This window comes from Eufriesea mexicana, unplaced genomic scaffold (assembly GCF_001483705.2).
Source record: "Eufriesea mexicana isolate 0111107269 unplaced genomic scaffold, ASM148370v2 scaffold14421, whole genome shotgun sequence".
Taxonomy (NCBI): Eukaryota; Metazoa; Arthropoda; class Insecta; order Hymenoptera; family Apidae; genus Eufriesea; species Eufriesea mexicana.
The window spans coordinates 135,774-150,511 of NW_016921875.1; the positions used below are offsets into that span (position 1 = coordinate 135,774).

General features: G+C 44.9%; 4 protein-coding genes across 4 annotated transcripts in view; 2 read left to right on the top strand and 2 right to left on the bottom strand.

Annotated features, from left to right (window-relative positions):
- The window catches only part of LOC108553949 (uncharacterized), a 2,118-nt gene extending 534 nt beyond the window's left edge, over positions 1-1,584 (top strand). Inside the window, exon 2 of the mRNA XM_017909051.1 lies at positions 895-1,584. Coding sequence (XP_017764540.1) covers positions 895-1,584 — 690 coding nt within the window. The remainder of the gene's footprint in view (positions 1-894) is intronic.
- A 56-nt stretch (positions 1,585-1,640) lies between these two features.
- Positions 1,641-3,353, bottom strand: LOC108553946 (uncharacterized). The gene is made up of 2 exons (XM_017909048.1): positions 2,301-3,353; positions 1,641-2,120 (listed from the first exon to the last, which is right to left on the bottom strand). The coding sequence occupies exons 1-2, from the start codon at positions 3,351-3,353 to the stop codon at positions 1,794-1,796; spliced, it is 1,380 nt and encodes a 459-aa protein (XP_017764537.1). The 3' UTR covers positions 1,641-1,793.
- A 374-nt stretch (positions 3,354-3,727) lies between these two features.
- LOC108553951 (uncharacterized) lies at positions 3,728-5,147 on the bottom strand. Its single transcript, XM_017909052.1, has 4 exons — positions 5,046-5,147; positions 4,345-4,509; positions 4,141-4,269; positions 3,728-3,990 (listed from the first exon to the last, which is right to left on the bottom strand). Exons 1-4 carry the CDS (start codon positions 5,049-5,051, stop codon positions 3,778-3,780), a joined length of 513 nt encoding a protein of 170 aa, XP_017764541.1. The 5' UTR covers positions 5,052-5,147; the 3' UTR covers positions 3,728-3,777.
- Positions 5,148-10,572: 5,425 nt separating this feature from the next.
- Positions 10,573-14,738, top strand: part of LOC108553962 (cytosolic carboxypeptidase 1) — a 31,553-nt gene continuing 27,387 nt past the window's right edge. Inside the window, exons 1-2 of the mRNA XM_017909062.1 lie at positions 10,573-11,888; positions 14,501-14,646. Of these exons, the coding sequence (XP_017764551.1) occupies positions 11,791-11,888; positions 14,501-14,646 (244 nt within the window). The 5' untranslated portion in view covers positions 10,573-11,790. The remainder of the gene's footprint in view (positions 11,889-14,500; positions 14,647-14,738) is intronic.

Here is a 14,738-nt window from a genome sequence, read left to right on the forward strand (position 1 = left end):
CGGAAGAGTCGCGTATGTTAACGAGATGAATCATCGCGGTATGTTTACAACGCGATGTTCCGTGCATGTCCCATCGAACCAGCAATTTCCATAGAGCTCTTTTGCAACCCGCTAGAGCCACGTACAGCTCCTTTGCAAAGTTAGCAGCTTTTGTCGTTGAAATCTATTGTTCTGCCGATTATCTGGACTCGACGGGACGCAAGAATTTCGCTAGGTGCGACAACTCGATTGTGGGTACACACCTACGAAGAAAACGGTTGAGATTCTATTCCGTGCACGCGTACCTCCACTCGTTTGTATGCGCTCGTTCCACCGCGCACACGCGAGATCATTATCCATGGATGGCAGTTACCTTTCCAGAAACAATGCCCACCTGGCTGACACGCGGTCAGATCGTGAACGCTGCTTTCCTCAAACTAGGAGGAGTTGTGGGAAATTCGTTCGATGTACAATCGCGATAAGGTTGTTACAATTTTTCCATAAACTGTCAATTTTTCTACCTGTCGGTGAAATTAGAAATTACACGCGTGTAAACGAAATAGACTTTCGAGGTTGAGAGTCTTGTTAGGTGCGCGCGAAGGAATTCATAATCACGTTTCATAGCGATATGACTTTCCTGCATAGCTTTGTTGTTGCATCAACGGTTGATGCTTGTAACTGTCTCGTACGTCAGTTTGGGATTGCTTTGTTCTGCCTATACGTGCGTGTTTGCACTCGGATTTATCGGTACTGTACGCGAACAAGGGACTTTGAATTGTATCGTTTCGTCCAAGACGTGACAGTTTATGTATCGGACGTGTCAAACGTAACGTTACGTTTGCAAGGTCCCTGCAACGTTATGTTACTTGGATAGGACTCGTATTATCGGCACTGACGATGTTTAATGATTTTCAGATGAATCTATTCGTGACCCTCGCATTGATAACCTTGGCTTCAGGAGATCCAGGACTTCTCAGGGTTCCCAAGGTGTACAACGCAGTCATCACGAGCAATCAAAATTTATCCCCGTCTAGAGCGTTCCCTGTGATTCAACCGGTAATTCATCGAACCGCAGTCGGCTATGTGCCACCGGTTTATTACACGCAAGTAGCGCCTCATATCGCTGGTCCAGAAATAGTGCATCTTCCCCAAGGAGCCTCGAAGCCGAGCAATCAGCCTGACATTCAAGCCGAACCCTCCGCAGCAGTGGAACAATCGAAATCAGCTGACAGCAAGGAGAGCGCAGAACCAACGAACCTAAATCCGGAAGAGCAGAAAGATGCGTCGAAGTCAGGGTCCAAAGGCAAAAACGAAGAACAGGAACCCCTGAGCTTCTATCCGAACTATCAGTCGTTGTACTACGACCCCTATTTCTACACGTACAATAGGTTCAATCCTCACCTGGTGCCTGGCACGTACTACGTGGACTATCAACCTTATGGAGTCCTGGATCCTATTCCAGCCACCACTCCGAAGAATGGACTCTCGGAACATCTGCTGCCAGCCTACCACGAGGAAAAGAAGATCACGACAAAGGATCAGAAAGAGAAAATACCAGATGTACCACCGCCACCCCTTCCGACAGCTGTGCCGAAAAGTTCTTGAAGTGGAACCGGTTCGGCAAGGTTTTCGAGTTACGATTGCTTCCATGATCAGACTGATTATCTCATATCGTCACGAGGGAACGACGATTTTTCACGGACGACGAGTGGCACGAAGAAGGAAGAATGAATTCGGTGTACGCAAGGACGTTGTATAGGTTAGAATCGTTTTTTAATGTAAAGTCATGCTACAACGATCGATCAAATTTTCGCTCACACGTGGTCGCAACGGTCGTTGCTTTTGCTAATACCCCATATCTTCAAGGTATAGCGTAAGTTCTCGTCCCGAAAGCCTCTCAATGTAAGTACCACGTTGGTGTGGCCGTTGTCGTTATTGCGATTTATGTTCATGTCGCTTAACGCTTTGCTCGTGTTTGTCGGTATCATGATGATGCAAGTGACGCAGTACGGTACCTCCAAGAATGTCGATGCATTTGCGTCAGTGTACGTCGCGTTGTGTACACCGATTATTAGATCGTGCACATAAACTAATTGACCCGAGCAATTGCCCCATCTTATCGTGTCCATCCCGTCGTCGGCCTGAACATATTTTTCGTTATTTAACAACGTCTTTTAGAAGTATGCTAGTGACTTGTCACTCTTTATACTCTTCTCGATAGTCTATTTATGTAGGGAGTTAAGTCTGTTAAGTTTAGTCTGTTAAGTCTTTGCAGTATAATATATGAAAATTTGTTGCACATGTTGCGTTACGTTACTTACCGCATCCCATTTACTGTCGTTCATGGTGCCATTTTCGTCCAAAGTTGCTTCGGCTACTGGCTTATACTTCACATCTTCCTGCACGTAGTAATCGTAATCGTCCGACTCGTCTTCCTCCACGTTATCCTCCGACCAATTGTCCGTAATTTGTAGCTGGTTGCCACGACTATCGCGACTAGCTACCGTTACCGTTTCTTCGATCTGCTCGATCTGCGTCGTAGGAGCAGCGGTAGTACTGGTACCGAGATCGTTATACCTGCTGGCGTTTCCAGTTTCCGCGATCTTGTCCGCGGTCGTCTTAATAGTCGAGGATACGTTGTTCCTGTCCATCTCCTCTCCTATATCGTACCTGTAGATGTACTTCGGAGTGGTGGACACTTTTCTCGCGTACTTCTCCGCGATTTCTTTCTGCCGGGCGTAAAATCTGTCCATAACCGCCTTCCTCTGCGCGTAATACTTCTCATCCTTGAAATTCCTGGTCACCGCGTAACGCGCCGATCTTTCCAATCGATTTTTATCCTCCGCCAAATAGTCCACTTGACGCTTGCTGATCTTCAGCGTCTTGTCCAACGATTTATCTTTGGTCGAGTCGCTCGGCCGCTCTTTGTTCTTCCAATTCTTGTAACCAGTCCGACTCTGTGCCAGCTTCAGCTTCTTCTGGCTCTTCTTCGCGTCTTTCAATTCTTTCAGCACGGTCGCGTTTCTTTTCGCTCTGTCCTTGTATTGCTCGTCGCTCTGGATCACCGTTTCGGTTATTTTCTCCACGGGTAGACGGTACTTCTCTTCGTCAGGGGTCTTCGCTCTCGTTCCCATCAGAACGATCCTGTACTTCTTCGGGGCCGGTTTAGCCTTGGCCCTGAGATTGCTCTCGGCGTCTTTAATCGATTCGTTGGACTTTTTCGCCTTCGGTTCCTTCCCCTTGGTCTTCACGTCGTACGTTTTTAGATCCTGGTAATCCTCGCTAGGCTGCGTCTCGTTCGAGGCAGACGCTTGGGTAATCACGAAAATGGCGAATGTGAGAAAAACACAGGCGACCCAAAGGCTCTTCGTCATATTTCCGAGCGATGCTAACGATTCGAGCACTGACGGTGTAAATGAAGAAACGCAAAGAGCACACCGCATCTTTGACCTCGGTTTATCTGCCACCCGTGCGCCATGGGGTGAGAGACCTCGCTGTTAGACGCGCGATTGTTTCGCTCGTTTAAAAATCATATCTAATTATAGCAATGTATTTATACGATTTATCGTGAATCTATGAGCGCCTGACTAATCGTTTGCCTTTGACGCGTTATTGCCATGATCGTGGCGCCAGTGATTGCAAGTGTCATTGGCTTTTATCGCGTCCGACGAAGCGATTAAAGCTGTCGTCGTTGAAGCCAGAGAGTATATAAATGAACATGTAAGGACGTAATAGGAAACGGCGAAGGTGTTTTATTTAATTAGCATCGATTTGCGTGGAACATGATATGTACACGGTTTATATCGAGTCAATGGTAATGCTCTCGTCGTCCATGTTTTCCTCTTTCTTTTCCTCATTCGGTTTCTTCGTTTCCTTTCCTGGTTCAACCTTCGAGTCCAACTTCTCGATGCCATCCTCGCCGTCCTTGTCAGCTGGCTTCATAGTGGTCGTCGATGGTGCAGTGGGTTTAAGCTCGCCTCCCGGTTGGGCGGGTTTCAATATCGGAAACACCTGGAGGAAAATAAGCTCGTTAATCTTGCGCGCTGTAGACCGAGTGCGCGGAGGCGCGGCCCTGGGACGATAAAAATGGCGTGTCTCTTAACGGCGAGATTTATAAGACAAATTTATATTTAAAAATAGCCAGACGGCGAGATTTTTTACCGGATTCAATGGAAACCGGAAATCGTAAACCGGGGTCCCATAATAAACGCTGTAGGCTGGCAAGTGGGAGACCGAAAGTTTTCCTTGGGCGATGGCGGCAGCGGGGGCCGCGCTTGCATCCGTGTGTACCTAGGGAAATAGACGCAAATGCGAAACACAAATACAGAACGACAACGAGGATTATCGTTTTAAGTGGTACGTTACATTGTAAAGGTAGTACGGGGAGCTCTGGTACTGAAGCAGCTGTGGGTGCACGTTGATGGCTCCGGGAGGGTACTGGTAGCTGCTGACGTACAAGTCTGACCAGATTGGTTTCGCCTCTATCGATATGACCAGGATCACAGCGAAAGCGAGCAACGCGACGTGGAGCTTGAAACATAATGGCGAAGGAAAATCGAGATGTATTCGCGGCAACGGTTATCCTGTCCGAGGAAACGGTTGTTTCAGAGATATATCTGGATTCGCGTGACACGAGAAGCAATGCGGTAGTTAACCACAGATTGATCATTGCCTGCGTCGAATAAAGAAGCAGCTGGTCAGGCGCTTTTGATAATACGAACTTTGGCTCGATGCGCAGTAACGCGTGGCTAGCATATCAATGATCCTGATTCGCAGGCAACGCGGGAACAGATTTCGTCGACAGATGTAACGGTTCTTCGTGCCTTGGGAATTATTTATAAAAACGCTCCGTTTTCTTTTTCCTCTTACCGTCGTCGCCGCTTTCCACTCTTCCAATTTCGAATTTATCACGCAAGCCCAAGAAGCCTATCACGGTAGATACCGACCGGGTATCGCGTTATGATCGGAACCGTCATGGTGCAGAAGGCAAATCGCTGTCAACGATGCAACCTCGCAGCGTAAAGTCGGAGAAACGGTAACCAAACGAAGCGCTCGGGTAGACTCACCTGCATAGCGTGATCACAGCTTCGCGATAGGCTCGCAAACTATCTGAACTAACCTGAATTTAAGCCCTACCCGCGATTTATATATTCCTCATGGAGAGCAGAAGCCCCCACCTCATCGGATATCATCCGTGATTGTTTTTTTCCTTTACTCCTATGCTTAGCTCCTCTGTCGTTTCCTCTCGATCCTCCACCACGATCAACGGGATACCTGCTCGTGATCTTTTTTTTCCACGACGTAAGCGCTTCGTAATGATCGAACCATTTCGACCATTGTCAACGAGTCATGAAGAAACCAGTTTCACGTCCGATTTTCGTCCGACCATCGGGCAATTTGGACCACCCGACGTGCAATTTCTAGTCGACCAAGGAATCTCGTACTGATCATCGGTGAAATATCCGAGATAGAGGGAGTCAGAGTCCCGCGAGTCTCTAGCGAATCTCTTGATCGCTATTACAGAATTTCGAAAATGTCATCGAGTCGCTGTTTCGAGCGAGACAGGTAAACTGGCAGTCTGTGCAACTGGGAAGATGATGAAAGAATTCCTGAAGCTTGACTAATAGGAGAAACAAATTTATCGAGATGTGACTGGACGGATGGGATTTATGCGTGGAGCACAGGGTGTATCGCGAAGTTTATTTGTCGTGTCGTTGAATTAAAAGGAGCTGGGTAAAAAGTAAAGCGTGGGCAAAATAAAACTAGTCGAATCGCAACAGAGATTAAAGGCTTCATTTTAGAAAGGTTTATTTGTCGGATCGTTGAATTAGGAGCTGGGTAGAAATTAAAGCGTGGGCACAATAAAACTCGCCGTATCACGACAGGGGTTCGAGGCTTATTTGTCGTATTATTGAATTAAAAGGATAAAAATTAAAGCTTGGGCAAAATAAAACTAGCCGTATCACAACGGAGATTAAAGGCTTTATTTTAGAAAGGTTTATTTGTCGGATTATTAAATTAATAAGAGCTGGGTAAAAATTAAAGCGTGGGCAAAATAAAACTTGCCATATCACAACAGAGGTTCAAGATTTATTTGTTGTATTATTGAATTAGAAGGAGCTAGGTAAAAATTAAAGCATGGCAAAATAAAATTCGCTGTATCGCAACAGAGATTAAAGGCTTTATTTAAGAAACGTTTATTTGTCGAATTATTGAATTAGAAGAAACTGAGTAAAAATTAAAGCATGGGCAAAATAAAATTTGCCGAATCGCAACAGAGATTAAAGGTTAATTTGTCGTATTATTGAATTAAAAGAAGCTAGGTAAAAATTGAAGCATGGCAAAATAAAATTTGCTGAATCGCAACAGAGATTAAAGGTTAATTTGTCGTATTATTGAATTAAAAGAAGCTAGGTAAAAATTGAAGCACGGCAAAATAAAATTTGCCAAATCAGAACAGAGATTAACCCCTTCACTGCTACGCCGAAATTACGTGTTTCGTTCAGGATGCCACGAGAGTGCACCCCTTGTTCTAATATCTTTTTGATCGATGTTCTAATAAAAATTTTTAATTATTCAATGTGACACTTTTTATTTTAAAGAGTCTTCTAATTAGCGCTTATATTTACAATGCACTAACTGTCAATTTTCCTTCAATTTTTACAATTGTAGCATACAAGTAGCTCAAGCACTCGGATCACCGATGACCACCGTGGCGTCACCGGAGAAACCGTGAACCGGTCATATATGACCAACATGGCAGTCAAAGTGTTAAAGGCTATATTTTAGAAAGGTTTATTTGTCGTATCGTCGAATTAAAAGTAGCTGGGTAAAAATTAAAGCGTAGACAAAATAAAATTCGCCGTGTCATAACAGCGGTTCAAGGTTTACTTGTCGTATCGTTGAATTAAAATTAGCTGGGAAAAAATTAAAGCGTGGGCAAAATAAAATTCGCCATATCGCAACAGAGATTAAAGACTTTATTTTAGAAATACTTGAGGGAACACGTCTGACAGGGTACGCCTCTTTTCGACAACTGAACTCGAATTTTTTGGGATTCCTTCCACAAGGGGAAAAATTCTCCCACTACATCTAGGCCCTTTCAGGCCACGCCATAAATTTCCTACGACCATTATTTCGATACGTATAGAGGATTGATCAAGAGACACAGATGTACCGGTTAACGCTGGCAAATTGTGGTTTAGAATATGAATGAAGGGTGCGGCCCGATGACTTTGACTCCCGAATCTACATTTCTAATGCCCTCCTGGCAGCCTGTCGCCATTCTTCGATTTTGATCGACGACTACGTGGAATTCAGACTCGTTCTTCACGTGGCCCACTCGCGCGTTTCTCCTCGAGGTTACCTGGCCATAGCCGAGCTCCACCAGCCGCGAAAATAATTCCTAGCTGCATGATTCAGAAGCGGGATCAGTTCGAGAACCGAGCACGATTATTTAAAGAGAGAAAGATAATTACGCGTCGACGGGGATATAAAATTCGAGGTTCACTTCAAGGTGTTCGGTGTCGACAGGATTTTTGACATTTCCCTGAAAGTTCGCGAGTAACCTCTTTTCGCAGATCGCGCGCGACATATTTGGTAGAAAAATCGTGGAGTTGGCAGAAATTAATCCGCATAATCATGGTTGCTCGGAGGGGCCCGCGAAATCGGAAATATTTAATTTCGCCGTGACTCGTGCTGTCATGGCTCCCGAAGAATGGATCTCGAGTTTGGTTAGCCGCAATTCCAAAGGACTTCCGATGGTGAGAGGCGCCAAGTGCAACGTTGACAATCAAGGAAGCAGAAACGATGAGGATAGATGTCACGCTGACGTTTCAAGGTACGTATCGTCCACGTAAAATTTATCCTCGTTAGGTTATAGTATTCGAAATAAACGTCTAACACGGCCAATCTGCTGAAAATATACCGCAAAGCTATCAAACGTAATGTAGCATACGATGAAAGTACCTGCGTCAAACGAAGCTCGTTTTATTTTATTAGAATGACTGGAATCATCGTAAATTTTCATGCCGAACTTCGCAATAACCTGACATATTTTAATACATTTTTATAAAATTTGTATACAATTTCATTGCACGAAATAGGTATGTGATATTCTACTAAATTTAAATACCTCTTCGATATACTATTTTTCGTAATTAAGTCTTTGGGGCACGCTGAGATTCAAAGTTTCCCACCTTTTTGATGCACCCTAATGCATGGTAGGACACTTTTAGTCTCACCTCGAAATATTGCAATAGCTGCATACGCATAGGTTTACATTTCGTCTTATTTACGTGAAGCTATCAAACATAATGTAGCATAGGATGAAAATATCTGCGTCAAACGAAGCTAGTTTTATTTATTCGAATGACTGGAATCATCGTAAATTTTCATGTCGAACTTCACAATAACCTGATATATTTTAATACATTTTTATAAAATTTGTATAGAATTTCATTGTACGAAATAGATATGTGATATTCTACTAAATTTAAATACCTCCTCGATATACTATTTTTCATAATTAAATTTTTGGTGATATGCTGGGATTAATAGTATCCCATCTTTTCGATGCACCATAATGCATGGTAGGGTAAGGTAGCATACGATAAAAGTATCTATGTTAAACGAAGCTAGTTTTATTCATTCAAATGATTCGAATTGCCACGAATTTTCATGTCGAATTTTAACATATTTTTATAAAATTTGTATGCAATTTCATTGTACGAAATAGATATGTGATATTCTACTAAATTTAAATACCTCTTCGATATACTATTTTTCATAATTAACCCTTTTGGGGCATGCTGGGACTAATGATGGAATATTTTTAGTCCCACCTGGAAATATTGCAATAGCAGCATGCCCATAGGTTTATATCTCGTCTTATTTACGTGAAGCCACCAAACGTAATATAGAATACGATGAAAGTATCTGTATCAAACGAAACTAGTTTTATTCTATTCGAATGACTGGAATTATCGTGAATTTTCATGTCGAACTTCGCAATAACCTGACATATTTTAACACATTTTTATAAAATTTGTATACAATTTCATTGTACGAAATAGATATGTGATACTCTATTAAATTTAAATACCTCCTCGATATACTATTTTTCATAATTAACTCTTTGGGGCACGCTGAGATTCAAAGTTTCCCACCTTTTTGATGCACCCTAATGCATGGTAGGACACTTTTAGTCTCACCTCGAAATATTGCAATAGCTGCATACGCATAGGTTTACATTTCGTGTTATTTACGTGAAGCAGTTGTTAATACCTTCAACAAATGTTATAAATGAATTCGCTCGTGTTGGCAACATTCAACATGCCAGTACAGGATCATCAATTGTTGCAAGCGGAAGGTTTATTGCCACAATCTCTTTTTTCCAGCTTTATATTTCTACATTATTCGATTCCTTTATTAGTAAAAATTTACCAATTTCGTTTCACTTAAAACGCAATAAAATTGCCACGCAACATGGGTCTATTTTATTATCTGAAATCCCATGTCGCAAAGAGTTAACAAACGATAAGACCCACGCTCCAGAATCAAAACCGCCATTACTAAAACACGGTTGATATTCTGGAAACCGATAATGGACCCATAAAGTCAAAGACAATTCATGAAAAATACCGTAGTTACACTCGATGCAGCGAAATAACAATAAAATCCGAAGAATCCGAGCGAATCACGGGAAGCAGACTGTGGACCAGTTTAAACGAAAGCGCCTTTTCGGAAATCGATAGAGAGAAGCTCGTGAGACGTCGACTGTGCTCGTGGAAGTTCGCACGGCCACTAATCAATCCGCGGGAGCTTTCGTGTTTATCAACAAGTGCCGCATACACCTGCTTTCGCGAGTCCGCTTCCGTGACTGCACTCGCTCGTTCGGTAGCCAACGATCGGTTTCAACCCCTTCGTCGTCGGTGGTTGTCGTGTCGTGCCGGAGGACGAGGTTAAAGCACCGGAGCGTGTCCTCGCGCAGCCACCACCTAGCTGCGTGATAAATACGTGCGTGTTGTTCCGATTGCTCGAAGGTTACCGATTCTTCTTCCGACCTTCCATATCTTCGTCTTTTTTCCTCTGCCACTCGGTTCTCCTCGTTTTCGCGATTTTCTCGTGTCGCGCGAGTTCGCTGGAAGCATCGGAACGCTATTAATAACTCCTCCATGTCGTTGCACGACGATGCTCTCGTCGTTCGCGACCAGCCTTGTTTTTCGCAGGATTTTCGTGCTCGAGGACAAACAGTGGTGCTCTCCTGGGAATTCCCGTGCCAGACTGGACCTCGTGGTTTCGTACACCAGAGGTCTCCGAAAGGATAAATTTCTTTCTGGAAAGTACGTCTGGGAAGCACGTCTGGAGGGTTAGGTGAAGGAAGTCGGAGATTATTCTGGTTTTTCGAGCTACCATATCGCACTCGGTTTCCTGCGTTCTTTATTCAGCCGAATAGTTCCAAGTGATACGATTATTTTCATTTCCACGGACTTCAACCCGAGCGAAATTTCGCGTATCGGAGATACGCGCGTAGATGTGTCCATCGAACATGGAATTTCGTTGTCTTCGTCGGACGATGCTTCCACGAAATCGCGTTCATAATTATTTTTGGTGCCTCCGTCGTAACTTGTGCGGATTTATTTAAGAATCCTCCATGTCGCTCTCGAAGGTTTCCTTGTATCGTTATTCCCTATTTACACGGTGTAAACACTCGAGAGAGGGGGAACCTGCTCACCTGTTTGCCATAATTTACCGTCCCACGTTTCGATATACTAATGAGCTCTTCTCGCAAAACACCGATGGGACGTCGCGAGAACGTTTTCCACCTTTTGGCAAGCCGGTTCCGTTTCTTCCATCTTTCATCGTCACCTTTGAGCTATCTTTTCGCGCGCTCTACGCTCGCTGAAATTTGCCGCTGTCGAAATAATTCTCGCTATAAAATGATTTACAGCGACGTTGAGAAATCTGGGGAAAAAATTCCTGTCTTCGATTTACGCAGCAGAGTGGCCGATAATTTAACCGTGATACTTTAACCACGATTTAATCTTCCGCGGAGTACAGTGCACGCATGAAAGTGTAGTGAACAATGGAACCCCCGTTGAACAGTGAGAAAGTGAAGGAAAATCGAAAAGATTTCGTCGTCGATTAATTCTAATGACTGTGTACAAATGTGTCACGCGGATAAGGTAACGTACACCTGATCGTATAGTCTGCCGAGACTATAGGAGACTGGACGAGGCTCGCGTGGCGCGGATTAATGATCGAGGGTGGCGATCGAGCGAGGGTGGTATCGAAAATATGAGAAAAGGGGCGCGGTTTTCGGAAAGCGGCCGTCACTATAAATAGAGGCGCCTCGTGCGTGCGTGCTATGCTTTTAAACATAGTTTTGGCAGCGCGAAACGTCAAACCGCCTCGGAGTGGCAAAGCGCGTGGATCGTTTCGCGAAATTCGCGGAAAATACTGGCCGAAATCCTCGTTGCTTTCAGCAATATCCGTCCCGGTCCAAATCGCGCGAGATCCCCGGGAACGAGATGTGACTCCGTGTGATCATCATCTCGATAGATCATTCGTGCGCCACCATTGTTCTTCCGCAGAGCGGGACAAGAGGCTCGTGGACGGACGGGATGAAACGCGGTCTGACGTGAAAACGTGTCTGACGTTTCAATGACGGACTAAGATTCGGGTGGTTTTCATCGATAAAGCGAAGCAGCTGGTTCTCGTGTCGCGTCTCGACCACTCTTTTCCTGTTTTCTCCGATTAGGGGGAGCGTAAAGGCCGCGGAGATTCGCGCGAAGGGACACGGAGGAAGAAATGAAAAGTGCGTTGGATAAGTGCGACAAGGAGAACCTGCGGCCGATGGAGGCGGGACCCGAGGCCGAGGGAAACGCGCAGGATGCTCAGGACGAAGAGTAAAAACCGCCACACTAACAAAAACGCCTGTCCCCGCGTCTCGTGCGTGTGCTCGTCGCTCTGCGTCAGGTTTCCGGTCCCCGTTCTGAACGCACATTTCGAGCTGCTTCCATGCGAGCACGCTTCTTTTCTTTCACGCACATGTCACGCTATCTGGTCGCACGGTGGTCAGACTGGGTCTCAGCTATTCTCGGGAAAGAGAAAAGTTCAGAGCCACTGGTCACGCGAGCAGGATCCTCTTCGTTGAAGTAGGAGACGGGGTGCATGCTCGATAGAAGCGATACCTAAACGATGCCGTGGAATGCGACTGGTCGTGTCGTTTGGCTGGACTCTCGAGGACAGTTGCAAAAACAATTGCAAAATTCGCGTTGGCACGGGCAGCTGTGCGATTCCGTCCAGATAAATAAACGCGTTGGGGAAATTGTGGATGACGATGACAGCTGATCAATCTTGGGAGTCTAATCGCGTTCTGTAATGTGCTTCTGGAACGTGGGAAGAAAGGTGCAGGTGGTTTGAATTAATTTGTCGTCCAATTGCAATCGCGGCTGTCAAATACGTCACCTGCACTTTTATCGTAGCTTTTATCGCAGCTTTTATCGCAAATGGAGTGACGAAAATCTCGCTGGGTCTACGATATCTTCGACGTGCCTTCTTCAGAATTCCACGCTATCGATCGATTTAAATTCGCTACCCTATAGCTGTGATGCTATCTCACAGCGACCATAAACGATTGATTCGAGAAACTGCGGCGTCCGCAATTCCGGAAGGTGGAAGGTTTAAAGAGAAGAGAAGAAGAAAAGAGCCGATGGCGTCGAAGCTATCGTGGAACCTCGGCGAGGAAATGCAATGACATCGCTAACGACCTCGTTGGATCGCGAGGATCACGGTGAAAACGTGATCCACGCGGTTTATTTCGAGCATCGTTTGTTATTCGCTCGTGTTAATTAACCTTGAACGCGAGGCGACGCTTTCCGACGTTCGATTTTCATTTCTGCGACATTGGCTAACAACATAGCGACCAGCTGAACGTGAAAGGAGATTAATGCGCATTACGCATGGGAAATTGGCGCGACGCCAATGGACAGTCGATTGATGATATCGTGAATGATACTGGCTTCCTTACTCCTCTTTCCTTGCTTCTTTATAACGCTAGAGCTACCTACTCGTAACAGTCATCTAAATATAATACAGATACTTAGATAAAATTACGTTTCTATCTCGATAAGCGTCATCGTTAATCTTTATCCGATTGCGCGTTCGACAACCGCGAGAATATTTCGGAAATCACGAAACCAGTCGTCTCGACTGACCTCGTACGAGGAAAAGTTCCAGCCAGATTCTACGAGAAAGGAATCCTCGATTCTTCTATTTTTATATGACAAATATTGGCAGGACTTTGCTCGTGGAGGCCAGTAGGACGAGTTGCCGGGCTCCTTCGGTTAAGTACGGGGGTGACCATGAGTTCTAACCCCCCTCGTGGATGCAAGAACGCGAGAAACTTTAATTTTATTCACCATCAATCGAGACATAACGAATTCGCGAAGATTTCTCCATCGAAAATAATCGGTTATGCTTTCAAATATTTTCTTCCCCCGACGAAATGGTGGGCGAGATCTGCATGAGTTCTAACCCCCCTCGTGGATGCAAGAACGCGAGAAACTTTAATTTTATTCACCATCAATCGAGACATAACGAATTCGCGAAGATTTCTCCATCGAAAATAATCGGTTATGCTTTCAAATATTTTCTTCCCCCGACGAAATGGTGGGCGAGATCTGCATGAGTTCTAACCCCCCTCGTGGATGCAAGAACGCGAGAAACTTTAATTTTATTCACCATCAATCGAGACATAACGAATTCGCGAAGATTTCTCCATCGAAAATAATCGGTTATGCTCTCAAATATTTTCTTCCCCCGAACGAAAGGGTGGGCGACATCTGCATGAGTTCTAATCCCCCTCGTGGATGCAAGAACGCAAGGAACTTTGATTTTATTCCCCATCCATCGAGACACGACGAATTCGCGAAGATTTCTCCATCGAAAATAATCGGTTATGCTTTCAAATATTTTCTTCCCCCGACGAAAGGGTGGGCGAGATCTGCATGAGTTCTAACCCCCCTCGTGGATGCAAGAACGCAAGGAACTTTGATTTTATTCACCATCAATCGAGACATAACGAATTCGCGAAGATTTCTCCATCGAAAATAATCGGTTATGCTTTCAAAAATTTTCTTCCCCCGAACGAAAGGGTGGGCGAGATCTGCATGAGTTCTGATCCCCCTCGTGGATGCAAGAACGCAAGGAACTTTGATTTTATTCACCATCAATCGAGACATAACGAATTCGCGAAGATTTCTTCGTCGAAAATAATCGGTCTTGCATTCAAATATTTTCCTCCCCTGAACGAAAGTGTTGACAAGATGTGTATTATTCTGCTCAAACCGTGTGCAACTCCCCCTTCGTTATGCGTAGCATTTTCGTGGCTCGAGATTGCATGTTCGACACCGGTTTGCCAAGATAAAGCGTGCTGTTTGACTTGAAATCCTTTCACGCTCGTAGCTCCTCTAGTCTGACGGATAATTGAGCTTTGATTGCCGGGTTTGTGGTCTAGCGCGATGTCACCGAGCACCAAAACCGCGGACGACGCTATGAACGATGTGTTGCTGGAGAAGCTCCGAAACTGCGTGTCCAAGCCGCAGGAGGCCGATACGTTCAGGCACATCGCAGCTAAGATTCATGCTCGTGTTACGTCCTCAGGTAACCACCTTTACGTACCCTTTGCTACTTCCTGCTCTCGCGAATTTATGAAACGTCCGCGGACTTTCGCGGATATCGCAGCTTCGCGTTAT

Bases quoted from the DNA above. Each gene is read 5' to 3' on its own strand.
- LOC108553946 (XM_017909048.1), bottom strand. From the start codon at position 3,353: ATGACGAAGAGCCTTTGGGTCGCCTGTGTTTTTCTCACATTCGCCATT. The intron at 2,121-2,300 runs GTAAGTAACGTA...AAATATGTTCAG, and splicing joins ACGACAGTAAATGGGATGCG to GCCGACGACGGGATGGACAC.
- LOC108553951 (XM_017909052.1), bottom strand. The intron at 4,270-4,344 runs GTAACGTACCAC...CTATTTCCCTAG, and splicing joins CCCCGTACTACCTTTACAAT to GTACACACGGATGCAAGCGC. The intron at 3,991-4,140 runs GTAAAAAATCTC...ATTTTCCTCCAG, and splicing joins TCCGGTTTCCATTGAATCCG to GTGTTTCCGATATTGAAACC.